The following is a 27,937-nucleotide window of genomic DNA, read 5'->3' on the forward strand; positions in this document are numbered from 1 at the left end:
AGCAACCATAAGATTGTTCTCTGTCAGTCTTTTTCTGTTTTATAAGTTCATTTGTCATCATTTTTTAGATTCCACATATAAATGATGTCATATAATATTTCCCCTTTGTCTGGCTTACTTTACTCAGTATGTTAAGGCATTTGAGGCACATATCAACATTGACTAGATATTTCTGATATAATGTCAGAAATTTACTATAAAAAATCTGGTGTTGCTCCTGGGAAGTGGATTGTTTAGGGTTTACATGAGACAGAATTTACAATAAATTGCTAATTATTGAAGCTGATTAATATATGTGACTCTATTATACTACTCCTTGTACCTTTGTATACCTGAAAAATAGCCATTACAAGTTATTATTTTTTTTTTTTTCTTTTTAAAAAGAGACTACTTCAGAGTTTCTCATGCAAGGAAATATTCTTAGGAGATTGAAAATTGCTTCAGAGCATTTGAAAATTTTTCTAACAATTTCAGAGTTATGCATACTTATTAAAAAATCAAAAAAAGAACAAAAAAGAAGATGAGAAAACATTTTGTTCAGAGTTGTAACATTCAAAAATATATGCAGTTTAAACATTTTGGTGTCTTTCCAATCTTATTTCTAAGTATAATTTTTAATGATGTACTATGGTGATGTTGTACACATATGTGGGTTTTTTGGGGGGTGGGGCGCAAATGTGGAAATTTTAACATCCATGTTTATTTAGGTCATAAGGTCTTTAATTCTACACATTCACTCAAAAATTACCTTGCATGTATTAGTGCTGGGCAGTCTTTTAGGCTGGGGAGAAAACAACTTAGGCAAACTGTTTATAAGCCTTTTTCTAAAGTTTCTCTGTCTTGACCTCATTCTGTGACCACACTATATATTCTCTTATATATTAAAATTTTGTTCACAAATGCATACTAATGAAAGTTTTAAATTCACAGCGGACCTGGAAAATATGACAAGTGCTGAACGCATCACAATTCTTCAAGAAAAACTACAGGAAATCAGAAAACATTATCTATCATTAAAATCTGAAGTAGCTTCCATAGATCGGAGGAGAAAGCGTTTAAAGAAGAAAGAAAGAGAAAGTAAGTGTTTTTACCTTACTTTACCTAAACACAAAGGAATTTTGACTCGACAGTTGGGCTCATGTGAACTGTGTCTGTGACTTTTCAGGCAGTAACCGCTCTGACTTATTTTCTTCATCTATAAAATGGAAAAACTTTATCTAAAACAATTATCTCAAACCATAATATTCATTTTCATGGAGCTTACCATCTGCTTCCCCCCAAAAAACTAGTAATATGTCAGACAGTACAAAGCACTGTGAACAGAGTAGAGCAATGGTAAGGCAGTGATCGGGTGGGTTGTGTTAGATTTGGAGTGGCTGTAACATTTTCATTGAACCCGAAGGACCAGAGGCGCGAGAGAGGTTAAAATCTGAGGGAAGGGGGTTGTTTTAGTCTGACGGGGCGCAGGCCTACTTCCAAGATGTCGGTTCGTTTCCACACTGTCACAGAAGAGCAAATGTCACAACAACATGTGCCATAGGAATTTCTTTGGTTTTCTAGTGCATATGAAAGTTACATTTACACTGTACTGTACTCTGTTAAGTGTGCGATAGCATCATGTCCCAAAGAATAATAAACGTACCTCAGTTGAAAATACTTAATTGCTAAAAATGCTAGCTATCATCTGAACCTTCATTGTGATCATTTTGCTGGTGGAGGGTTTGCCTTGATATTGATGGGTGGTGACTGCTGAAGGTTAGCGTGTCTGTGGCAGTTTCTTTAACACGAGACTACATTGTAGTACTCTGAAGTTTACGCTACCAATTGACTTTTCCTTTCATGAACGATTTCTCTGCAATGTTGTTTGATGGCAAATTACTCACAATATAACTTCTTTCAGAATTGAAGTTAGTTTTCTCAAACCCTGCTGCTGTTCCATCAACTTAAGTTTTTGTTTTATTCTACGTCCTTTGTTATTATTTTAGTAATCAAAAAGTTCACTGTCTTATATAATATTGGGCATGGTTCATGACATCCCAAAGCAATTGTGATAGTAACATCAAAACTCACTGCTCCCACCACCGTAACAAATATAATAACATTGAGAAAGTTTGAAATATTGTGAGAATTATCAAAATGTGACACATACACAAAGTGAGCAATACTGTTGGAAACAGTGGTGCCGATAGACTTGCTGGATGCAAGAGTGCTGAAAACCTTCAGTTTGTAAACAGCAGTATCTTTGAAGCACAGTGAAGCAAAGCACAATAAACTGAAGTAGGTGGACCACAGGCCCAGGTATCTTGGGAAATGGTTTGACTGTGTCTTTGGACAACTAGCTACCTCCAATTCTAAGAATGGGTCCCAAAGGAAGAATATGTGACCACAAAGAAGTTTGTTATGGTAGTATTTATAGGAGCAGATAGAAATTATTAAATTGTATTCTCCAATAATATATTTAAATAAACACTTAAATTTTTATTTATAATGCTCTTAAGTATTCATTCGTTGTTGGTAACAGCAAAAAGGAATTAAAGTAGTTGCGGTTCATAAATATAATGGAAAACTATTCAGCTTTGAAAAGAAAAAGGTAAATCTGTATATGTACTGATAAGGAACATCTCAGATTGCTAAGTGTAAAAACCTAGTTAGACTCTGTACTCTGCTTCCACTTGCAATTTTAAAAACAAAGTTACTAGTGTTTTCATTTTAAATATGCATGTCATGTGTCTAGATTCTACTGATAAAATTCCTCTAGAACTGGGGTTGCAAACATTTTCTATAGAGACAGATAATAAATATTTTGGGCTTTGTGGACCTTGTAGTCTCTTTAGAACTACTGGACCCTATCATTGTATGTATGAAATCTGGTATAAGCTAGATCTAAACAAATAGGCATAGTTGTGTTCCAGTCAGATTTTCTTAACAACAAAAAAACAGGCAGTAATTTACCAGTCCCTCTTGTGGCATTGTAAAGATGGTGACACAGTTGGTAACAGCGGGGGTGACACTGGGGAGGGGAATTTGGAAGACTAGGAGGGTCCTGAATCAGAGGAAGATTCACATTTCCCTCTTATCTCCCATCTCTGAGTGATTTTTTTTTAACCTTGTGCATCTAAAGTTTTCAAATGCTGATTTGTAACACTGAGAGAATTTCTTTGAGGAAAATAATAATGTGTCATTTGCTTTGTAAACCAAGTGGAGTAAAAGGCAGTAGTTAGGCTGTGATGTGTAGTAGTAGTAATTTTTCCCAAGTTCAAAAAGCAATTAGCCTTCCATCCTCATCACCATTTAATTTCATAAGGAACTCCAGAAGCAGAAAGATATAGGAATTGGAAGGGGAAAAGATTTGGGGATAGATTACAGATTTTCCTATTGAATTCCAAGATCTTTTTGACTTTTGTTTCATTATTACTGAAAGTCTACCCTTTATTTTATTTCCACATCTCCGTGGACTGAGCCCAGTTTACTTTCCTTTAAACAGTGCGGGAGCGTTCCCTGGTCCCTTCTTTGTTGTTACTTCCTGTAGTTTGGCAGTGTCTCCTTACCTGAGATGCCCTAGATTTTCCTTTGTGACATTATGGTATCATAAAAATCGACTGCTCTTGTAAGCTAAATGATTCTGGAGACTCCAGCAGAACCTCGGTTTGGAGGACTAGTGTGTTACTTCCTTCTGCGGTCATTAAGCTCTTGGTTTCCCTTTCGCTCAGGTGCTGCTACATCCTCGTCGTCGTCGTCTCCTTCATCCAGCTCCATAACGGCTGCTGTTATGTTAACGTTAGCTGAACCGTCCATGTCCAGCGCATCACAGAATGGAATGTCAGTTGAGTGCAGGTGACAGCAGGACTTGCTAAGGCACTTTGCACTTAATGGCTGTTGAGGGCCACGTCTTTTTTTATACTGCACAGTGGCACAAAAAAAAAATCAGACAAGCACTATTTTATATTTAAAAATTGTTTCTTGACAAGCTGACTTGGCACTTAAGTGCACTTTTTTTATGAAGAAAAAGTACAATGGACTGCTTTTCCTCAAGCAATAATTGTTTCCAACTTGTCTGGGAATTGTGTGTCTGGTAACTTGAAGGCCTTCCACTGTGGCAAATGGAGGCTTTTCACTGCCTGTAGAGACAATACAGTAAGCGTAGTCATTGGGTGGCCAGAACATGTTAAGAAAACTTACTGTATATGTATTCCCTTGTATTTTGTTAAAGCTGGAACATTTGATATTTTTCCATTTATTTATGAAAAAATATGAACCTATTTTCATTTGTACAAGCTAATTGTTTTTTAAAGCAAGTCACCTTAGGGTGGCTTTAATTGTATAAGTCAAGCACATGTAATAAATTCAAAACCTGCAGTTAACAGGATGTTAGACATCAATCCTGATAACCAAATATTGAAGATTCTCTTTAAAAAAGACTGAACATGTTTACAGGTTTGAATTAGGCTAAAAGGTCTTGCAGTGGCTTTTCATGCCCCTTCAAATTGGAATGGAACTACTGTACTTTGCCATTTTTCTATAAATCAGTATTTTTTTTTAATTTTGATATAATACATTGTGTGAAAAAGAAAATGGCTAATAAACTGTATTAAATCTTAAACAATGTATAAAGATTGTACTTAGCCAGTTCAAAGTGTATATTTATTCATAATGAATTATAACAGTTATATTTTTGTGTTTTCTTGTAAATGTTTCTTTTTCCTTAAATACAGATAATTCATTTGTATTGCTTATTTTATTATGAGCTACAACAAGAGGACTTCAGGAACAAGTAAACTTTATTAGTATGGTTCAAGGCTGTTGCTACGAACTGTCTCAAAAGGATGGTTGTTATTTTGAGTATAAATAGCTAATTGGGGTGGTAGGCCTATAAAAATTAAATGCCTTGTATAAAATCCAAAATGAACGCAAAATTGTTTTCACTTGTATTGACTTTATGTTGTATGATTCCAATCTCTGTTCTGTTTGGCACTTGTATTTAATTCTACACCTTTGTAAGACATTTGTATATTGCGGATGTGTTCATTCAAGCTATTTAATACCTGGCACTGTTCATACGCAGTACTTTACTGTACAGACTGTTTTACTGCTTTAATTGTAGTTCTGTGTACTTTTTTTGGGTGGAGCTGGCATGTTTTGTTTGTTTTCTGGCAATACGACATGTGAGAATTTCGAAGCGTTCTGTTGTAGATGCTAACGTGTCAGAATCCTTTACATTCAACTTTTCTAAGAAAAGCATTTTCAGTCTTGTAGTGTGTGCTTACAGTAACTAATTTTGTTGAAAATGGTTTCAAGTTATTCAAATTTGTACAGGACTGTAAAGATTTGTTGACAGCAAAACCTTGAAGAAAAGCTTATAGAATAAAAGCTATAAAGTATATATTAGGATCTGCAAACAATGAAGAATTATGTAATATATTGTACAAATGTAAGCAAAGGCTCTGAAATAAAATGCCATAGTTTGTGAATCCTTGATTTTGTTTCTAAAAGGTTAAGTAATTTTAGTTCATTTCTGTATGATAACTGACTGAAACATACTTTTCCAGCATGTGTGATCAGAAAGGATTATTATTTTTTTTTAGAGGAGAATATTCTGCCTGCAGGAATTGAAAGCCCATTAACCAGATTTATGTACAGGAGTTCTTAGGCATTCTTATATCTTTGCATACACTTTTCAGCTTGAGTCTGAACATGAATACTTATGACTTGGAGGTTTGTCTGAAGAAGAAAATCAGAAAAGCTTTTTCTTATAACACTTGAAACCATTACTAGCAGCTTTGTTTTTCCCTTGTCTTTTAATGTAAGTAGACCTTTGTGACTCCCTTAAGCGTTTAGTGTACTCTACCCCATTAATACACCTTGGAGTCATCTGGGCATTGTTAAAACAATAGTCAGTACTCAGGGTCCACCCTCAAAAAGTCATACTTAATTGGTCTGGGATGATACCTGGATATTGATTTTTTTTTTTTTTTTTTTTTTAAGGAAGGTGGTGGACAGTGACTTTAATATGCATCTAGGTTGAGAACCGCTGTATTACTCCAAACCTTTAAAATCAGTAATTAGGGTTTTTTGCCCCATTTAATGACCTTTCCACTAAGAGAAAATCCTTTCTTTAAAACAAAAAGAAACTTTTTTAAGGCCCCCAAAGCCCAAACGTTTGTTTTTTACTCACTTTTGTGATGACCCCTTTCACAGAAGTTAGTTTCACTCTAGGGATGAGCTTTTAAATCTATAGAACAATGCTTCTCAAAAATGAGATTCTGGAGTACTAGTCCCTGGTATTCCTGGGATTTCCCTGGAAATGCTCTGGGAATTTGTTATCAAATATATTTTGGAAATGCTTATATATAGCACATTCCCTTCTTAGAGCTGCAGTGTGTGTGCTTCACCACTCAGTCATGTCCACCTCTTTTAGACCCCATGGACTGTAGCCCTCCAGGCTCCTCTGTCCATGGGATTCTCCAGGCAAGAAAACCGAAGTGTGTTGCCATTTCCTCCTCCAGGGCCTCTTCCCAACCCAAGGATGGAACCCAGGTCTCTTGGGTCTCCTGCATTAGCAGGTAGATTCTTTACTATTGTGCCACCTGGGAAGCCCTTAGAGCTATAATATTAGCATATTTTAAACTTTAGGAAAGTTTTTTCCTTCACCTACTGTTTTTAGTTTTACCTGATCATGAAACCCTGTTTTTCAAGGAACTCCCAATATCATCTACTTGGTGTGTTAGAGAAAGAGTTCTCTAAAGGACAATGATGATCAGCTTTGGAATTGATGTTTTGTATCCGTGGGTTTTTCTGCCCTCTTGCTTGCCTATTTCTTCCCAGCTTCTCCAGAGAGTTTGAGAATTTCATGGCATTTCTGGAATTTGACTTTTTTTCCACTGATCACCTAAACTACATTTTACCAAACTAGTTTACAATCTCAGATAAAGTTAAGATGCTACATTTTTTACAGTGTTCTCCAAAACCTTTTTTTCCTACTGAAATAACCTGAGGGTGAGATCTTGTTAATTTTAATAACCTGGGGAGATAGGGACAGTGGAGTAGATTTCATGAAACCCCTATCGTTTTCTTAAAAATGTAATTTTTTAATGAAAAGAGCCCTTGTAAGTTTAAGAAACTATTCAAAGGCATTGGTGATCTCTAAATGGTTAAAAAAAAACAACAGTTCTTAATAGCAGTGTCGATCATTTTTTAACTATCTCCAACCAATGTCTCTTTCATACTTAACCATTTTCCTTCTGAAGTGTGGGCTGCCTTTCATTCTTTGTTGAAATTCAAAAGGCCATTTCTCCACCTTTTGTCTAAACTTAAGAAGCTACTATTTAGGGAATTTTGTCTAACATTGTATGATAGGTTTTGTATGTATAAGAGGTAAATTTCCCAGAGGAATAGTTTCATGAGTTAATTGTGGAAGTAATATATACTTCTTGTTATTGTTAGTCCCTAAGTCATGTCCGACTCTGAGACTTCATGGACTGTAGCCCACCATGGGATTTCCCAGACAAGGATACTGGATCATTTTGCCATTTCTTTCTCCAGGGAATCTTCCCGACACAGGGATTGAACCTGTGTCTCCAGCTTGGCAGGTGGATTCTTTACCATTGGCCACCTGGGTAGCCTATATATATATATATATATATATATATATATATATATAATCATAAAATTAAGCACTAAATATATGGTTGAGGAAAACGTGCATAAGAGCTTTAACGGGGGCAGCATATGAGCATACGAGAAATGCGATGACCTGTGTGATGGTGACATGGAGGAGATGCAAATCTTAATTTAGCATTTAACAGCTTCATCTGGAAGTGGAATGCGTAGGCTAGTGTGGAGAGGTAGTGTCAGGAAGGCCAGATTCAGTGAGGTTACGGTGCTTCAGATAGGAAGTGATTCTTGGAATGTTAGAGTGAGGGAGGAATCTGATTGGAAGACATTCTGAAAGAAAATTGAATATCTTCATTGGACAGTATAGAATAGATGGAGATGCTCGAGTTGCAGATATGGACAGTTTTTCTCTCTTTTTGAGATACTACAGGGTCACAACTATGGGACGTCAAACTGAGGGACTCAAAGCAAAACCAGGGCCAAGCAAATAAATAATGCTTTTCCATCATGTTATCTGATGTGGACTATAAAAAAGGTCACATACATTCCCAGTGACTTGTTAAGCAGCTCTCCAAAAATAGCAAGTCTGTCCCCAAAGATTCAAGGTCGCTTGCTTTCACCACCCAAACTACTAAGTCAATGATTTACCTAATGATAATCTAATATTTATCTTTTATTCAAAGTCTGTTTGCCACATATTCACTAGGTATGGTGAGTGGGGATACAGAATACAGGATGAATAAGACACCAATTTGTATCTAGAGACCCTATTTCATCTCTACTGAAAATAGCAGGGATTTTTCCCAAATGAGTTGAGCCTTGAAGGATGGGTACAATTTTGCTGGTGGCAATGAGGGGTAAAGAGGAGGGCAATAGTGGAGGAAGGCATAACAAAAATAAGGAATGACAGAAGCTTGTGGAATAACGAGGTGGTGGGGAAAAGCAGGCTTTGGAGGCTTGGACCTAGGAGATGGGGGCTTCCCAGATGGCGCTAGTGGTAAAAGAATTCGCTTGCCAATACAGCTGACTTAAAGACGTGTGAGTAGGGAAGATCCCCTGGAGGAGGGCATGGCAACCCACTCCAATATTCTTGCCTGGAGAATCCCATGGACAGAGACTCCTGGCAGGTTACAGTCCATAAGATGGCACAGTCGGACACAACTGAAGCGACTTACCACGCACGCTGAGTTGGTTGAGAAAATCGCATTAGCTTTGAGAGCCAATGCAGTGAGCTTAGTCGCGCGGTTGTGTCCAACTCTTTGCGACCCAAGGGATGTAACCCGCCAGATTCCTCTGTCCATGGGATTCTTGAGGCTTTGAGAGCCAAGGATCTCCTTCTCCTGGTATGATAACGCCGAGCAGGTTAGAGCTGTGCGTATGCTCCGCTTAGTCGCTCAGTCCTGTCCGACTCTTTGAGACCCCATGGACTGTAGCCCGCTAGGCTCCCTCTGCCCATGGCAAGAGTACTGGAGTGGGTAGCCATGCCCTCCTCCAGGGGATCTTCTCAACCCAGGGATCGAACCCAGGTCTCCCGCGTTGCAGGCAGATTACGGTCGGAGCCACAAGCGAAGCCCAGGTTAGAGCTGTGGTCTCCCACAATTTCTTCTCGATTTTACTTTGAAATAATGTCAGATTTCAGAAAAGTTGCAAGAGCAGCACAAAGGAGCCCCATGTATCCTTCACACCGATTCATCATTTGTTAATACTGTGTGACTGACGTACATCTTTGTAACCTCATTTCCTGACAAACCTCCTCTGTCTTTGACAACGCAGAGATTCTCGTATGTGTTTTCCCTCTGCTTGGATTGATACCCCACTCGCAGCCTGGCTGATTCTTATTCCTACTTCAGACCTGACCTACTCTCATAGGTCTTAGCCAGAGAGAGAGAGGTGCGAACCGATTCGAAAGTCTGGCTTCGACCGGCAGGCTCGCTGTGTCCGCCCCCATCCGCTATCTCCGCCCCTTCGCCCGCTGTCTCCGCCCCTAGCGCGTCCACAGAGACTCCTCGGGCGGAAGGGGCGTGGCTCCGAGAGCCGAGCAGCCGAGACCCGGAAGTGCGGGCTCACGTGCTGCTGCTGCTGCAGGCTGGGAGGCTTTTAGGTGAAGGATGGCCCTGGAAGGGAAGAACAAACGGGAGAAAAAGCAGAGTGCTCAGGAGAGGTGAGTGGCTCGTGGCTCGTCTGCCTGGGCGGGAATGCGTTTGGGAGCTCGGGGCGCGAGGGGTGGGGCGTGGAATCATGTCGTTGAGTCTGTGGCGTCCGTGTCTAGAGAGAACCCGGACGGTGGCGCTTGTGGGAATCTGGAAGGAGACTATGAGGTTGGACAAGTCGCCAATAGTTTATTCCGCGGCAAGCAACCCTCCAGGGGCAGTACGGGTCGGCTGGCTTCCCTCTTCGGCTCTGTGAAGCCTCAGCTTCAACCCGTGTACGTGCCTGTGCCTAAAGTAAGTCACTGCGTTCTACTCCGAATGGCCCATTAGAACAACTTTAAAACAACCTACCTACCTTGCAGGGGATGCTTTGTAAACTGGGGCAGATAGGATCAATTTTCAGTAACTTTCCATTACCAGTACCAGTGAGAGAGAAAAGATGCTACTTTAGAAAGACCACTAAATGATGAGGTCTCAAACACAACTTGAAACTTTTAAAAGGAAGCCGTCAAAAAAAGGAAACGAGATGAGGAGGAAGAAAGTTCACCCCAAATCCAAAGGCCACTTTTGCAAGAACCTGCCAAAAAAATGAAAGTGAAGAAGAAACTTTCTGATGCAGAGAAGAAGTTGGCAAACAGGTTGGTAAAATTCTTTTAAGTTGATGGTAAAGAAATCAGATGGTAACTAAATTGAGATTCTTATACTGGTAATATTCATTTCAGTTTTTTTCCTCACTTTATAGTTCTTTTTAAAATGTTTTTATTATGTTAAGTCCCATACATTTTCAAAAATTGAAAAGAGTAAAGAACCCCATGTACCCAGCATCAGCAGTAATTAATACTTGGCAAATCTTGTTTCATCTTTCCCCTGTTCATATCTTCCTCATTGTTTGGAAGCAAACCTAAGACTTAGGTTTCATCTATAAATATTACTGCATGTATATAGAAGGTGAGTTTGGTTTTCTTAAACTTATTCAGTCAGAGACCAGATTCCCCCATTAGCTCAATTTTTTTAAAAACAGTTTATTTGAATTGAGATCCATATAACAGTACCAAATACATTTCTAGTTAACTTTCCTCAGTCTCTCAGACCACTCTCTTCACGCTTTTTATATCTCTATTGTCTGTTGGCAGGTGATCTTGTTACCTATTCTGAGAGTTATGAATTGCTAACAGTTGTGAATTACTCCTTTCATCCTCCTCATGATTGCAGCTATGCACATTCTTAGTTTCTTCCCCTTTTAGAGAAGGGTGTCTTACTCCCTGTCCAAGATTATTGCAGTCACCTGTGCTGTTTATATATACCACGTACCTCTTCTGCCTTCTCAGAGGTTATGCCATCAGATACCTACATCCACTTCTCCTCTTTCCTATGTCTGATCTGTCCACTCAACATTCTCTTAAAGATTCTCATCTTAAAGGAATCCAACAAACCCCTGTCCACAGACATATGTGAACCCCAAATCTTTCCTTCATCGTTGAGCTTTTAGAAAAAGAAGTCTCTACTTGCTCTCTCTTCCTTTTCTTGATCTATCTTCTCTTCCACACACTGGCACTCTGGTTGTTAATTTTTCATTTGATCTGACCATACTTCTGAAACAGTGCTCAAGGAAGCCATTCTGACCTAGGTGCCCCATTTAATAGGGAGCACTGCCTCTAACTGTAGCCCTCTTTTACATGTCACGTGGTTGCTATTCTTCTTGAAGCTATTGCATTCTTTGATGGCAACCTCTTCCGAGTCTCCAGTTCTCTGTCTGTTCCTTCTCACTGTTATCTCAGGCACCTTTCCTTCTGACTCTTCCTTCCTTAAATGTTCATTTCGTTTGGGGTTCTGTTCTGGGTCATCTCATGATTCTTTTTTATACCCAGCTATCTGGGCAGTCTCCCAGTCTCTGTGGCTCTAGCATTTTGATCTCGCTGTCTCTTTTTAAAACATAGATTTATTTGACTGAGCCAGGTCTTAGTTGTCACATGAGGGGTCTTTTAGTTGCAGCACTTGGGATATAATTCCCTGACCAGGGATGGAAAATGGCCCCCCTGCCTTGGGAGCGCTGAGTCTTAGCCACTGGTGAAAGTGAAAGTGAGAGTTGCTCAGACGTGTACAACTCTTTGCGACTGCATGGACTGTAACCCTCCAGGCTCCTCTGTCCATGAGATTTTCCAGGGGAGAATACTGGAGTGGGTTGCCATTTTTCCTTCTCCAGGGGATCTTCCCGACCCAGGGATTGAACCCAGGTCTCCCGCGTTGAGGGCAGATTTTTTACTGTCTGATCCACGAGGGAAGCCCACTGGACCATCAGGGAAATCCCCTGATCTCTGTTGCTTGATCTGTAAACCTGTATATCTGTTTGTCAGCCTGCTCATTGTTCTTGTTTGTTCAGTTGCTCAGTGGTGTCCGACTCTTTGCAACCCCGCGGACTGCAGCACACCAGCTTCCCTGTCTTTCACCACCTTCGGGAGTTTGCTCAGACTAATGTCCATTGAGTTGGTAATGCCATCCATCATCTCATCTTCTGTCGTCCCCTTCTCCTGCCCTCAATCTTTTCAAGCACCAGGGTCTTTAACAGTGAGTCAGCTCTTTGCATGAGATGGCCAATATATTGGAGCTTCAGCCTCAGCATCAGTCCTTCCAATGAATATTCAGAGTTGATTTCCTTTTAAGATTGACTGGTTGGATCTCCTTGTAATCCAAGGGGCTCTCAAAAGTCTTCAACACCACAGTTTGAAAGCATCAATTCTTTGGCAGTGTCAAATCATGCGATGCTCTGCTGCCCATTGGCTTATTCATATACACCTCAAATTCAGGGTGCTTCAAACTGATCTCATTATCCTCATCATACCTGTTTCTCTGCATGAGTGGTGCCATCAGCCTTCCAGTTGCCTGAGCCTGTGACTTGGGAGTCATCTTAGACTCCTTCTTTTCCCTACATATCTCATAAGTTGCCAAGTCCTCATGATGCTATCTTTTAATTATCTCTTATAATCCACTTTCCCTTTCCACCACCTCTCTTGCTCTGATGGGTTTGTTGTCTTCTGAGATGCCTGCAGTTGTAACTGTCTCCTTACTGGTCTCCCTTACCCAGCCTTGCCACATTCATAACTATCTTCTGCTCTGCTGCCCATAATGTGAAATGCCAGACTGAATGAATCACAAGCTGGAATCAAGACTATCAGGAGAAATACCAGCAACCTCAGATACGCAGATAGTACTCTAATGGCAGAAAGTAAAGAGGAACTAAAGAGCCTCTTGATGAGGGTGAGAGAGGAGAGTGAAAAAGCTGGCTTAAACCTCAGTATTAAAAAACTAAGAACATGGCATCTGGTCCCATCACTTCATGGCAAATAAATGGGGGAAAAGTGGAAACAGTGACAGACTTTTTTTTCTTGGGCTTCAGAATCACTGCAGATGGTGACTGCAGCCATGAAATTAAAAGACTGCTCCTTGGAAGAAAAGCTATGATAAACATAGATAGCGTATTAAAAATCAGACATCACTTTGCTCTGCTATAGTCAAAGCTATGGTGTTTGCAGTGGTCGGGTGCAGATGTGAGAGCTGGACCATAAAGAAGGCTGTGTGCTGAAGAATTGATGCTTTCAAACTATGGTGCTGGAAAAGACTCTTGAGAGTCGCTTGGACTGCAAGGATATCAAACCAGTCAATCTTAAAGGAAATCAGTCCTGAGTATTCACTGGAAAGACTCATGCTGAAGCTCCAATATTTTGGCTACCTGATGCGAAGAACCGATTCATTGGAAAAGACCCTGGTGCTGGGAAAGATTGAAGGCAGAAGGGCACGACAGAGAATGAGATGTTTGGATGGCATCACCAACTCAATGCACATGAATTTAAGCAAACTCCAGGAGATAGTAAAGGGCAGGGAAGCCTCCTGGCGTGCTGCAGTCCATGGGGTCCCAAAGAATCAACGCGACTGAGTGACTGAAGAGCAGCTGCTGCCCAAATGACCTTTTTCAGGCACCTTCAGGGTCTTCAGGGGTTCCTCATCTTCTGTGGGATAAAATCTAAGCACTTTTGCTTAAAAGGCATGGTCCTTCTTGATCTGGTTCCTACCTTACTATTGTGTCTCATTTCATTTCACTCCTACTGCTACTGCTGCTGCTGCTGCTAAGTCACTTCAGTCATGTCCGACTCTTAGCGACCCCATGGACCACAGCCTACCAGGCTCCTCCATCCATGGGATTTTCCAGGCAAGAGTACTGGAGTGGGGTGCCATTGCCTTCTCCGACTTTACAATACTGGTAGAATTTATTGGGTTGGCCAAAAAGTTCTTTCAGGTTTTTCTATAACATCTTATGGAAAGACCCAAATGACCTTTTTGGGCAAGCCAATAATTTTGATAAGCAGTCCTTTAAATATTGCAGTAGGAAATCTGGTCTCTCCTGTTAGTCAGATTGGTTTTACAAAGTTAAGTACTTTGCTGATCTATTAACCTTAATAGAGCCCCTGGGAGTGCTGCAGTAACTCTAGAATTCTAGAACAGAGAATGAAATTAGGCATTGGTAGTCAGTCCGTTCAGTCGCTCAGCTGTGTCCGACTCTTTGCATGAACCACAGCACACCAGGCCTCCCTGTCCATCACCAACTCCCGAAGTCTACCCAAACTCATGTTCATTGAGTCGGTGATGCCATCCAACCATCCCATCCTCCCTTGTCCCCTTCTCCTCCTGCCTTCAATCCTTCCCAATGTCAGGGTCTTTTCAAATGAGTCAACTCTTTGCATCAAGTGGCCAAAATATTGGAGTTTCAGCTTCAGCATCACTCCTTCCAGTGAACACCCAGGACTGATCTCCTTTAGGATGGACTGGTTGGATCTCCTTGCAGTCCAAGGGACTTTGAAGAGTCTTCTCCAAAACCACAGTTCAAAAGCATCAATTTTTCTGCACTCAGCTTTCTTTATAGTCCAACTCTCAGGTCCATATGTGACTACTGGAAAAACCTTAGCCTTGACTAGATGGACCTTTGTTGACATTGGTAGAAGGTAAACTAAATCCCCAAAAGCTTCACGTGAACCAGCTTTTGTTTGAGTGATCTTTTGTTACTTTATTAGTTGGCAGTTTTAACCTATCTTCAGAAATTGACCTTAACTTTTGCTAACTCTTGAATTTCCTAAAGATACAAGTCACATTTTGATAATGCTATTTAAATGTAGATGTAATTATGAATGGTAAGTTTATGTATAGGAAAGCCAGAGGAGGTGGGAAGTATTCCTAATCTGTGCTTTGTCAGATGCTAGACCTGACTTTCATGCCCTCTTTTTTTTTGGCTTAAAAAGAGAAGATGCTTTAGCAAGCGCTGATTTAGAAGAAGAAATTCACCAGAAACAAGGACAGAAAAGGAAAAATTCTCAACCTGGTGTTACAGTCGCAGATAAAAAAGTACTTGATGATGTAGATGAGACCGTTGTAAATCGAAGAAAGAAAATTCAGATCAACCAAGAAGAAGAGAGATTAAAGAATGAGAGAACTGTGTTTGTTGGGAATCTGCCTGTCACCTGTAATAAGAAGGTGAGTGTATAGTCTGTATGTTATAAACATACAGAGAAATTATTAATTCATAATTTTGCTTTTGTGTTTGTGTGTTACTTGCTCAGTCATGTCCGGCTTTGCAAACCCATGGACTGCGGTCCACGAGGTTCCTCTGTCTGTGCAAATTTCCAGGCAAGAATACTGGAAAGGGTTGCCATTTCCTCCTCCAAGGAATCTTCTCAACCCAGGGGGTTGAACCCAAGTCTCCCACATTGCAGGCAGGTTCCTTATGGTCTGAGCCACCCGAGAAGGCCATTATCACTTTATTGAATAAGCACATAATTAATAAGTCATTAATATATAATTTCATTATAAGTGACTGTGTAAATCATTTGATAGGTTCATTCCAGCATCCACCTGCTCCTTTCCATTCCCAGAGTCTCTGCTCTAATTCAGGCTTTTGCAAATCTTGTCTGAACTGTCGCAGTGCTCTCCTCTCTGGTTTTTTCCTCCAGCTTTCTCTTCTGTTGCATGTCACAAGAACAGAAGCGCGGTGTGTGCAGGGATGCTTATTTTTCTTCTTCACTTCTCTGTCACTAGCACTTGAAACAGTGTCTGGTGTGACTGCATCCTTCCTAAGTGTCCTCCATTATGTGGAGTTCGCTCAACCAAGACATGCCCTGTTCTTTGTGTGTGTTCATGTGATAGTCACCCTGATGGCAATCCCTTGGGTCAAAATCCTGCTTATCTTTTGAGGAACAGTTTCAGTTCCACTTTCTTAAAACAGTACAAGAAGCTTACTTTCTGATTTTTCCCTTTCCCCTTTGGCCTTTTGCCTCCTAGCTTTTGATGTGTGGTTATTTTGTAGAATATAATCCATTTTCCATAGTAGCATAGTTTCGGTTTGGTTACTTATCTTCGTGTTAGATTAAAAGGGCTCAAGGGAAGAGAGTGTTTGTGGAGCTTTACATGTTAAATAAGTTATTTTTGAATTAAAGTTGCTTATAGACATTATTGTGTGAGCTGTCAAATATACACATTCGTCACATCCTGAGCCAGTCAAAAGAATAATGTATACAATTACCCAAAGGTTTTTCTTGAATCTGATGGTCTCATTTCCAGACAATTGGGAAATTTCCCACAGTGACATAAGCATCCTTAAAATCCATTTCTGGTTTAAATAAGCCAATGTGAAAAGATGGCAGAATCTGTGGAGCACATAATGCTAGTTTACATGTAGTAAAAGATTATGAAAGATTGAAAGGCAGAAATGTGTATTTCAGGGATAGTAACATGACCTGTGTTTTTTTTATATATAAGTTTCAGTAAAAACTTTTGTCTTCTAACTGAATAGTTACTTACTTTTCCTGAAATATTCTTGAAATGTGGTAGGAAAAGATTATCCAACCATTTTACTTAATTCTGTTTTATGGTACTTATTTGATTTTCTTAAAATGGACTAAAATATATGTATCATTTTTTTTTATTTTAGAAGCTGAAGTCATTTTTTAAAGAGTATGGGCAGATAGAATCTGTACGATTTCGTTCTCTGGTATGTTTTCCTTCCTTGAAAGTACATCATCTGAAAATGTATTGCATGTGAATCAGACTTTTTCATGTGTTGGTTTTAGTGAGATGAAGGAGCCCTTGACTTTAACCTTCAGAATCAACAGGCTCAAATCGAGCGCCAAAGCAGAGTCACACTTGCTGTCTATTACTGACCCTTGGACTTTGTTAGGTAATTTAATGAGTTCACATAGTAAAGTGATATCCTTCCTAAGTATTGGAGGGTGCATCTGTGACTTTTGTTTGTGAGTCAGTTGAACAGGTGGAGACGTTCAACCTATTGAGTAGCATTTCTGGAATCACAGCTGTTCATATGGGGGGTTTGCCTGACTCTACAGAGCAGTACTTATGCTCTGACATAGAAAGATAAAGTGTGTTTAATCAGTTTAATGTTAAAACTTTATGGAAGTAAATGGTATCTGATTTCACCAATTGAGTGCTCTGTAGACCAGTTATAGCCATGTTCCTTGGAACATGAAAAAGCATCATTCATAGATTTTTTTTAAATATAATTAATATGTATTAGAATATAAGAAATGTTTATTCCTTGTTTCAAACTGCTCTTTCTCAGCGTGGTTCCCTAAAATGGGGTTTCTCAACCTTGATACCATTGACATTTGATGCTGGATAATTATGTGTTGTTGGGCCCTGGCCTGTGCAATACAGCATCCCTGGCCTCTACCTGCTGGGTGCCGGTAGCATCCTTCCCACCCAGTGGTAACAGCCAATTGCCAGACGTCCCCAGCAGGCAGAACTGCCCACTTCTCTAAAAGTGGACCTTTCTTAAGGTTTTGGCACAGTCTCCATGATTACTCTCATGGTGATGGTTTCTCCCGTTTATCACGTGTGTCTTCTGTCAGCCCTTTTGAGTCCTGTCTCCTCGGGTCAGATCCTTGCCTGCCACATCCACGGGGTTGTCCTGCCAGCACCCCGTTTTCAGCCCTCTGTGCTCACCTCACCCACATCACTCCCGTACCCTGTCCCATGCCATCTGCTGATTATCTGTTCTTTAGTGCCGCTCAGACTGCCGGCCTTGGACTCTTTTCTTTAGCCCATCCCTCCTGTTGCTTGTCATCTCTGCCTGGGTTTCAGCTGTGGTTTCTTCTGAAAATGAGTCATTCCTTTCCTTTTCCATTGTCCCCCCTAAGTTTTCACTTCTTGCCAAAATAGTTGCAGAGGCCTATTAGAGTTCCTGCTTTCAGTCTGCCTCACATGTATCCAACATACCTCTGTCTACTTAATCTTCCTAAAGCGCTTCTTCCTGCAACTCCTAACCTGAAATCCCTCTCCTCCACCTCCCCTCCCGTGAACATCACACACACACGCACCCCTGTCTCCGCTTGGTGTTCTCCTTGAGGAGCCAGCCCGGCTTCTTCAGTATCCCTGAATCACTGGTGAGTCAGGTGAGCCTGCCACCTGCCCTCCGGCCCCCGGCACCTCACTGCGGTCCTTAGGAGGCGGCTGTGACATTGTGATGCTGCTCCTGCTCCCCCAGGCTGTGAGCCCAGCTGCCCCTGGGGTCACCAGCACCTGGTTCACATCAAATATGTGTGGAGGTGCCTAAAATCTTGTCATTTTCCTAGCTGTTCGTTCTTCCCGATATCCTGATGGTCTGCACGGGGTGGCCCTGGGGCTCTGCACTCTTCCCCACGTGACTTGCCTGCAGCCTGGGCGCTTGCAGCAGATCATACCCACCCTTGCCTTTGGCTCAGTTCTTTGTTTTTTTAACTTAGGTAAAATTGGTATGTGACGTTATGTTAATTTCAGGTGTTAATGTAACAGTCAGCATCTGTTTACACTACAGAGTGGTCCCCACAATGAGCCCAGTCACCGTCTCTCACTGTGCACTTGGCCCCTTCACTCATTTTGCCCACTCTCTACCCCCTTCTCTCTGGGTCTCCACCAGTCTGTTCTCTGTATCTCTTGAGTTTTATTTTGTTTTTTAATTTGGTCGTATTGTGAGGCTTGTAGGATTTTAGTTTCCCAACCAGGGATCAAACCTGGGCCCTTGGCAGTGAGTGAGAACACCGTGTGCTAACCATGGACCACTGGGGAATTCCCTGGCTTGTTTTTTAGACTGCATGTATAAGCGACATCATAGGGCATTTGTCTTTATTTCCCTTAGCGTACCCTCAGCATGTATCCGTGTTGTTGCAAATGGCAAGATTTCCTTCTATTTTATGGCTGAGTAGTATTTCACTGTATGTATATTCTGGCAGTCCTTCTTAAACTCTCATTTTGCCCATCAAGATAATATGTATTTTTCAGAAGGCATTTAAGATGTCACTTATTCAAGGCTTTTTGATAACTTTATAATATCAAGTGGTATTTTTTCCCTCTGAATCCCTTTTGTAATTTACTGCCTTCTGCTCTATCTGTTCATGCTTACCTCTAATAGCAGGCCACAGGCCCCCGAGAGCTCCTGGAATGCACCAAGCAGGTGTGCTTTGATGCCTGGCATTCACACGTTGGTTATTCATGTGGGCATTTCTCACGTCTTGTGCTGTATTTCTGTCTGTATTCTGAGAGTTTTACCATTTGTTAGTTTGAGCAAGACAAACTCAGAAGTAGTAGTTGAAATTTCTTACTTTTACTATGTGAACTATCAAATGACTAAAAGACAAGTCTTCCAGAGGAGATTTATAGTGCCTGCCCTAAATGAGATGGGCGTTTATAGATACCCCTGGACTGGGAACTCGGCAGTTTGTATCTTTTTACCTTCCTGCTCACAGTACCTGGTGGTATTTGGCACATTGCTGTTAGGCACCGTTGTTGACTTGAATTCCCACCTTCTCTGTAAAGTTTTCCCTACCTGTTCCCATCACTCTTAGGTACTATGTATGACTGAAAATAGCATGATCCTAAAAAAAGGGAGATTCCATTATTTGTCCAAGGACAGATACTGAAGGGTTTTGCTTTGTTTTTGCCAGTTGACTTATATAAACTCTTAGAGATATGAGTGAAGTCATGTTTTCTTATATTATTTATCAATTAAGTTAGACATTTTTAAAATCATATAGCATATTCAATAAAATGTCAACTTAGAAGTATCTCTTTTTTCCATGATCACTTTATAAAACAATTTTCCTTAACACTGTTCACATGTGTCTTCAACAACATTGTCCCCTCCTATGACCAGCAACCCCTTCAAGTCATCCGTTATTTCCGCCTAGTTTGAGAGTCGCTGCCTATGAAATCTGAATATGGCACTGTCTTTGGAAGTGTTTGTCCTCAGCCACAAGGACCCATTCATGCAACACTAGGACAGTTGTTTCTGATTCAGTGTTTCCTTAGTTTTTTATTCCATATCGGAGTTAGGTATTTATAATTCAATTAATTAAAATATAATTATTTTGAAATAATGTCAAATGATGTCTTTCCTGTAATACTTTTTTTTTTCTCTTAAAGATTCCAGCAGAGGGAACTTTGTCCAAAAAGTTGGCGGCAATAAAGTAAGTTTATAATTAGAGAAAGGGAGTACTTATAAATTCTCTTCCATTTTGGTGAAAAATGAGATAATTTCTTAACCTCACAGATGTTTATATTTGGATGAACCATCATGGTTTATTGTTTCTGATGTCTATAATAACATATAAATTTGTCAGATGTGTGTCTTCAAGCCTCAATGTAAGTTTAAGTTGTAGAGTCACAGAAAGAATTGCAGAATAACTTAAAATGATTCATGAGCAATGAGAAATTTCTGAGACGTTTAATCAGACATAGTGTGTGAAGAGAATAAGATAGTTTTGCAAAAAAAAAAAGGAAATGAAAGTTTTGCATCTAAATATTCTATTATAAATCACAAGCATCACATTTCATCAGTGCTAAGGCACACATTTCCTGTACCTTAACATTTTTAAGCTCAAAATGCATCTTCAAATCAGAGGTGCCTCATGATTGCTATTGGCTGGCCAGGTTTTTCCAGGGAAATTCTTTAGGTCAAACTATAAGATAAATGGGGAATCAGATTAAACAGGATTCTAAAGACTTTTCAAGTGGAAAACTGTACAAAACCAAAGTATGTCTCGGGGTTGACACTTGGGTGATAAAAGCACATAGACAGGCAGGGAAGCAGTTCCTATAAAGGTGGGCGCGGTGGTTGCCTTTGAAGGGGAAGGGCTGCGGTTGTTGGGGCCACAGAGAGGCTAAGGGGGTGCTAAGCGCTTCGTTGTTTCAGTCGTGTCCGACTCTTGGCGATCCCATGGACTGCAGCCCGCCAGCCTCCTCTGTCCACGGGATTCTCCAGGCAAGAATACTGGAGTGGGTTGCTATTTGGGTATTACCCTGTTAATGGTTTCCTTAGCTGTACGTGTTTACAGGTTTGCACAGCTTTTATTTTACAGTAAAAAGGAAAAAGCAAGTTTTTTTTTCCCATTTGTGTGTGTATTAGATCCAGAGCTGCAGCTAAGGGGACAGTTCGTGATGTGGTGGGATTGCCTGGGGTGGGCTCCTGCTTTCTGACAGTGATGACCGGGAAGAGGGCATGGGTCACATGTTTCACCATTATCTGTACCAGTGGTGGGTTAGTTTTTGGGTTATTACTAAATGTTTATGAAAAGAATTTATGAAAATCCTCCCAGAAATTCTTGTCATAGGTGTTGATTGAGAGTGTAAAATGAGCTGCATTTATTTTAGTGACTTTGGGATTAGCAAAGTTTACAGTCTTTTTTTTTTTTTTTAATGTAGGCGTAAAATTCATCCCGATCAGAAAAATATTAATGCTTATGTTGTGTTTAAGGATGAGAGTGCTGCTACAAAAGCACTGGAAAGGTAATTTCGTCTCTTTGATGTTTGAGCAGAATTATTCCAAGTATGAGTCCATTCTGTCATTATTCTTTGGATTCACTTCAGATGAAATACCCCAGTAGCTCAGTGCCTGCTTTTAATAACCATTTTCCCTTCATATTTATAACAGAAATGGGGCCCAGTTTGCAGAAGGATTTCGTGTTAGAGTGGATCTTGCAACCGAGACCTCCTCCGTAAGTAGTTCTTGCCCTGTCTGAAGAACATTTTCTTCTGAGCTTGTGCTGGGAGAGGAGTTGGGTTAGCCGGGAGCGTGAGGGAATTAGAGGAAACCGCCTCTGCCCTCTGTGGTCTCAGCGTGGGCACCTGGGGTGGGCGAGGGCTTAAGTCAGCGTTGCTCATTCCTGCTTATGCTCAGCCACTTCAGTCGTGTCTGACTCTTTGTAGCCCCATGGACTGTAGCCCACCAGGCTCCTCTGTCCATGGGATTTCCCAGGCAAGAACACTGGAGCAGGTTGCCATTTCTCCTCCAGGGGATCTTCTCAAGCCAGGGATGGAACCCACATCTCCTGCATTGACAGGTGGATTCTTTACACTAAATCACCTGGGAAGCCTCTAGCTTTTGATTTTTTTTTTCTTTTTGGTTGTGCCATGCGGCATATAGGATCTTAGTTCCCCAAACCAGGGATTGAACCTGCACTCCTTACATTGGAAGCATAGAGTCTTAACCATTGGACTACCAGGGAAGTCCAAGTCAGCATTAGCTTCAAGAAAGTGGTTCCCCAGACTTTTGGACTCAGTGGGAGAAGGCAAGGGTGGGATGATTTGAGAGAATGGCATTGAAACATGTATATTATCATATGTGAAACAGATCACCAGTCCAGGTTCGATGCATGAGACGGGGTGCTCAGAGCTGGTGCACTGGGATGACCCAGAGGGATGGGATGGGGAGGGAGGTAGGAAGGAGGTTTGGGATGGGGGACACATGTACACCCATGGCTGATTCATGTCAATGTCTGGCAAAAACCACCACAATATTGTAAAGTAATTAGCCTCCAATTAAAATTAATTAATTAAAAAAAAGTGGTTCCCACTCCTATGTCAGATCCAATAATCCTAGAGAGTGTGGCTGGAAGGTATATTAAAGAGCATCAGAGCCAGCACCTTATTTATAGACTAAGGTCTGGAGTTAAATTACTCATTAACAGTGTTTAGTTCCTGCTCTGTGTCAGGGGTTCACTGCTGAGACACAGTCTCAGTTGTCTAGGAGTTCGCAGTGTAAAGGTACAGGTGAGCAGATGGGCTGACCATGGCACTGTTTTATGATAAATTCTGTCATAAACATCAGCTCAGGAATGGGCCACTCAGTGTGGGAGGTTGCCAGCAAGAAGGGACAAAGGAGGGTTTCCTGGAGAACAGGTTTTCTATCAGTGTTATATGGGCAAAAAAATTTTGAACACTGTGAATGGTGGGACCGAAACCTGATCCTTTGTGGGGGTTCCAAGAGCTCGATAAAGTTATTAGTGGGTAGAGTGTGAAGAGAGGCCACAGAGTTGCTGTTGGAGGAATAGGTGGAGGGCAGTCATGATGACCCCGGCCTGCCATGTCGAGGAGTCTGGGTTTTGTTCAGAAGCTTTTCCTCGGGGTCTCTTGAAATGAATGAAGCATGAGTTGGTAAGAGCTCACTGCAGAGACAGAATGTGTTACTGTCGGTGTCAGGGTGGCTAGGTGAGAAATGACCAAGGCCTGGCTGACTGTCCTGGCTTTGATGGTGGACCTGGCACCAAATAGCAAACTGGCCTGAGGGGCCCAATGTTTGCTCCCCGTTTTTGTGAATGAAGTTTTATTGCTACACAACCATACCCATTACGAGCTCAGCCATGTCCGACTCTCTGCAACCCCGTGGACTGTAGCCCGCCAGCTCCTCCGTATGGGATTCTTCAGGCAAGAACACGAGTGGGTTGCCATTTCCTCCTCTAGGGACTCTTTCTGACCCAGGAATCGAACCCAGATCTCTTGCATTGGCAGGCAGATGCTTTACCACTGACCCACCTGGGAAGCCCATTAGTTCTATGTTATTTTGCTTTAACAGCAGAGGCAAGGGGTACAGCAGAGACTGCCTGAAACAGTTGCTTTCTGGCCCTTATAGAAGAAGCGTGCCCACCTCCAGAGGAGCAGGCCTCCCTCGAGCACCGCCATGTTGGCCGTGCCAGCCGTGAGCAGAAGCCACTTCTCGCTCTGGGGCTCATGCTCCTGCGGGAAGGATGGCAGAAGCCGAGTCCACAGGGGCCTGAGAGGCAGGGGAGCCCCGAGGTGGAGCCCCGTCAGACCTGTGCAGTGAGGGAAAGAGTGGACTTCATGGTGACTTCCGTTTTCTCTTTCATGAGTAACTTTTTTATTTTGTGTTTCAGAGGGACAAGAGGTCCGTATTTGTGGGGAATCTCCCATACAGTAAGTTTGTTTAAATAAAAAAGTATCCGTCTGTCATTGAAGTAATGCAGATAACACCCGAGTGGTCGCTCAGTGTTTTGCTCTAAGACTAACTTTAGAAAGTGTGGAGTGTAACTTGATTAATTACTGCGAGGCTGTGCTTACCTTGATATATGATTAAACATTTCTAACTTCCTGAGGCCATGCCAAGTCCTCACTTCCCCTTTGGTTGAACCTGTTTTTAGAAGTTGAAGAATCTGCAGTTGAGAAGCACTTTTTGGCCTGTGGGAACGTTGTGGCTGTGAGGATTGTGCGGGATCAAGTTACTGGAGTCGGCAGAGGCTTTGGCTACGTGCTCTTTGAGGTACGGAGGTTAATGTGTCGTCTCTGTCCTTGAAGTATGTTGGGGGAGGCTGTCCCATCCTTCAGCCGTAGCTCTCACTGTCACCCTCAAATTGCACCTTAAGTAAATTCATAACCTGCCATAATAGAGCACTGGTTCTAAAACTGCATCTAACCATGTGATGTCCTGGTTGTTTCTCCATATTAATGTCATGAAATAATGTTTTATTTATTGATTGATTTTGACTTTTGTATCTTTCTTATTTATTCTTAACTGGAGAATAATTGCTTCACAGTACTCTGTTGGTTTTGCCATTCCTCAGCATGAATCAGCTACACGTGTATATATGTCCTGCTTCCGGAACCTCACTGCCACCTCCCACCCATCCCGCCCCTCTAGGTTTTCACAGAGCACCAACTCTGTGCCCCCTGCATCATACAGCAAATTCCCACTGGCTGGCTATTTTACATGTGTTAGTATGTTTCCAGGTAGTATGTTTCTCTCAATTCAGGCCCTCTCTTTCCCCCACTGTGTCCATGACTCTGTTCTCTATGTCTGCATTTCCACTGCTGCCCTGAAAATAGGTTCATCAGTACAATCTTTCTAGATTCCATATATATGTATTAATATGCTCTATTGTTTTTCTCTTTCTGACTTACTTTGTATAATAGACTCTATTTTAATCCACCTCATTAAAACTGACTCAGATGGCTTTCTTTCTATGGCTGAGTAATATTCCATTGTGTACATGTACCACAACTTCTTCACCCAGTCATCTGCCAATGGACATCTGGGTTGCTTCCCTGTCCTAGCTATGGTAAATAGTGCTGCACTGAACATTAGGGTACACGCATCTTTTTCGGTTATGGTTTCTTCGGGGCTTATGCCCAGTGGTGGGGTTGTTGGGTCAAATGGTAGGTTTATTCCTAGTCTTTCAAGGAATCTCCATATCGTTCTCCATAGTGGCTGCATCAATTTACATTCCCAACAGTTGCCATTTGTTGCAAAGAGGTTGCCATTTGTCCACACCCTGTCCAGCATTTATTGTTTGTAGACCTTTTGATGATGACCATTCTGACCAGTTGAAGGGATAGCTCATTGTAGTTTGATTTGCATTTCTCTAATAGTGAGGGTTGTTGGGCATCTTTTCATGTGTTTATTAGCCATCTGTATGTCTTTGGAGAAATGTGTGCTAGGTCTTCCGCCTACTTTTTGTTTGGGTTGTTTTTCTGGTATTGAACTGCATGAGCTGCTTGTATATTTTGGAAGTTAATCCTTTGTCAGTTGTTTCATTAAATAATGTTTTAGATGCTGGCTTTTGAAAGTACTGGGCTTCCCTGGTGGCTCAGCAGGACAGAATCCACCTGCTCTGCAGGAGATGCAGGTTCGGTCCCTGGATTGGGGAAAATCCCCTAGAGAAGGAAATGGCAACCCACTCTAGTTTTTGCCTGGGAAATCCCACGGACAGAAGAGCCTGGTGGGCTACAATTCACGGGGTCTCCAAGAGTCAGACACAACTTAGTGACTGAACAACAACATTAAAGGTATTAAAGCTCCAAACCTCTACCTTCTGTAAAAGGAGAAAATTGACTGTTCACTCAGCTAGAAGAAAATTGTAGTTTTTGTTGCACAGTTTATGTTTAGTTTGCTAAACATTAGCCAGTACCTTGTGTCTGAAATTACTGGAATACATGTACAACCCAAAGGCACTTAAGTTTTTCTTCCCTCTGCAATCACCCCTTCACACATTTCCTCTCAGTGTTTACCTCTGCTTTCTTTTTTTTTTTTTTACCTCTGCCTTTTTATGGTCATACTTAATACTTGTGAACATAAGGTTCTGTAACCTGCCTTTATGCTGTTCTCTATTGTGTAAGTATGTTCCATTGAGGGATGTAACATAATTTATACTGTCTTCCCTAGTGTTTCCCAAATGTCACACATACATACTGTCTTCTCTTTTTCCCTATAATAATGAAATTGGAGTGATTGTTTTTTCCTTCGAATGTTTGCCTCCATTTCTGGATTACTTCTTTAGGAAAGTTCCCCAGTGGGTTATCACTAACCAGATCAAGACATGTGACTGTTTTTAAGGCTCTTTGTATGTAGGACCAGATGGGTTTGAAGGAAGGGACTCACAGCCTGATGCTTCCATCATGACTGTGGTGTAACAATCTCACTATCTCTCTGCTCTCTGTCTTCTGACTACTGATAAGTTTGTAAACCCCTATAACCAACATGTCATGAATATTTAGAGTTGTTAACACCGAGTTAGAATGAAAGAGAAACAGTATTTGGGGTTTAAACGGCACCTGAAGGCATCTAGTCTGACATCTCTGTTCTCAAATGAACCAGTACAGCGGGGGCTTTGCAGGAAGAGACTCGTGAGGAGGAGCTTCACTGGTTTAAAAGGCCACATAGGATTGATCTACTTAGTTGAAAGTTCATTTTTCATTGAGAAAAATGAAGCCTCTTTGATTGTGGCCTTACCTGGTCATTTGAGAAGGCAGCCTAAGTGCTTCCTGGGGAGAAACGCATGAGGGTGCATGATTAAACTGCAAGCCCAGCTGCTGAAACACTGGGGCTTGGACTTCCTACCTGTGGAAGTGAGCGGGGTTTCCACTTTTTCTTTCTTTGGCCACACCGAGGCAGGTGAGATCATTGTTCCCAACGAGGGATGGAACCTGTGCCCCCTGCAGTGGAAACACAGAATTCTAACCACTGAAAACTGCCAGGGAATTCCCAACAGGGGTTTCTGTATTATAAGCTTGAAAATTATTCTAATCCATAAAAGTTGTAATTTTGCTAGATTCTTTGCAGATGAGTTTCTGTAAAATTTAATAAATTGATTTTTTATTACAGAATACAGATGCTGTTCATCTTGCTCTGAAATTAAATAATTCTGAATTGATGGGAAGAAAACTTAGAGTCATGCCTTCTGTCCATAAAGAAAAGTTAAAACAAAATTCAAGTCCTAGTTTGAAGAATGTCAGTAAACCTAAGCGGGGACTTAACTGTGCTTCAAAAAGTGCACAAAATTCTAAAGGTTTGTTTATTGGAGAAAAAGCTGTTCTCATGAAGAAGAAGAAAAAAGGACAGAAGAAAAGTAGACACACTAAGACACAGAAAAAGCAGAAGTAACAACCCGAAGCTTTTTTTTTTCCTTCACTAACTACTGGTAATAAAATTGTGATAAATCCATGTACTGAGTTTCGGAATTTTTTATATATGTGAAAGATGGACACTTTTTCAGTTATTCATGTTGTAATACTACCTTTGAAGCAACTATTTTAAGATGCAGCAGTTCAGTCATCATGTAATACTGCTGATGGTATGAGAGATGATTTTAAGTGTAGGGTGAACATTTAGAATTTTAGTGGTTATGTATTATTCTACCATAGGTTGCAAATATACAATACCTGTCATTTTGAAGAATTACTTGGGATGAGACTAAATTTAAAAGTGAGTAAATTTAAAGAAAAATGAAACAACCATAATACTTATTGTACCTAGACAAAGTATCTAAATAAAAGTGGGAATACTGATTGATCTGAGGTCAGATGATAATCCCTAAGAAGTAAAGTTTTGAGGGCTGGTATATGATAGCTAGTCATTT

The 27,937-nt window shown here is 41.0% G+C and overlaps 2 protein-coding genes across 11 annotated transcripts in view; both read left to right on the plus strand.

Annotated features, from left to right (window-relative positions):
• Nucleotides 1-5,475, plus strand: part of ARID4B (AT-rich interaction domain 4B) — a 133,521-nt gene extending 128,046 nt beyond the window's left edge. For all 5 annotated transcript variants that reach the window (XM_061161450.1, XM_061161453.1, XM_061161454.1 and 2 more), the window contains 2 exons: nt 931-1,077; nt 3,711-5,475. In XM_061161450.1, coding sequence (XP_061017433.1) covers nt 931-1,077; nt 3,711-3,838 — 275 coding nt within the window. In that variant the 3' untranslated portion in view covers nt 3,839-5,475. The remainder of the gene's footprint in view (nt 1-930; nt 1,078-3,710) is intronic.
• A 4,161-nt stretch (nt 5,476-9,636) lies between these two features.
• Nucleotides 9,637-27,522, plus strand: RBM34 (RNA binding motif protein 34). Of its 6 annotated transcripts, none has more exons than XR_009696033.1 (12): nt 9,637-9,772; nt 9,881-10,055; nt 10,263-10,399; nt 15,050-15,281; nt 16,735-16,794; nt 20,217-20,260; nt 20,986-21,054; nt 21,547-21,578; nt 21,724-21,787; nt 23,963-24,002; nt 24,227-24,345; nt 27,184-27,321. XR_009696033.1 is itself a non-coding variant. In XM_061161455.1 (12 exons), exons 1-12 carry the CDS (start codon nt 9,720-9,722, stop codon nt 27,460-27,462), a joined length of 1,356 nt encoding a protein of 451 aa, XP_061017438.1. In that variant the 5' UTR covers nt 9,637-9,719; the 3' UTR covers nt 27,463-27,522. The 6 variants fall into 6 exon arrangements, 4 of the variants coding, with proteins under 4 accessions (XP_061017438.1, XP_061017440.1, XP_061017439.1 ...); XM_061161455.1 differs by having other exon boundaries at nt 21,495-21,578; nt 27,184-27,522; XR_009696034.1 differs by lacking the exon at nt 20,986-21,054.
• Nucleotides 27,523-27,937: the final 415 nt, after the last annotated feature.

The sequence above is a fragment of the Dama dama genome, chromosome 15 (assembly GCF_033118175.1).
Source record: "Dama dama isolate Ldn47 chromosome 15, ASM3311817v1, whole genome shotgun sequence".
Classification (NCBI taxonomy): domain Eukaryota; kingdom Metazoa; phylum Chordata; class Mammalia; order Artiodactyla; family Cervidae; genus Dama; species Dama dama.

Coding starts and splice junctions, on each gene's coding strand:
- RBM34 (XM_061161455.1), top strand. CDS start 9,720: ATGGCCCTGGAAGGGAAGAACAAACGGGAGAAAAAGCAGAGTGCTCAG. Junction 9,773..9,880: donor AAGCAGAGTGCTCAGGAGAG/GTGAGTGGCTCG, acceptor GTCCGTGTCTAG/AGAGAACCCGGACGGTGGCG. Junction 24,346..27,183: donor TTGGCTACGTGCTCTTTGAG/GTACGGAGGTTA, acceptor TTTTTATTACAG/AATACAGATGCTGTTCATCT.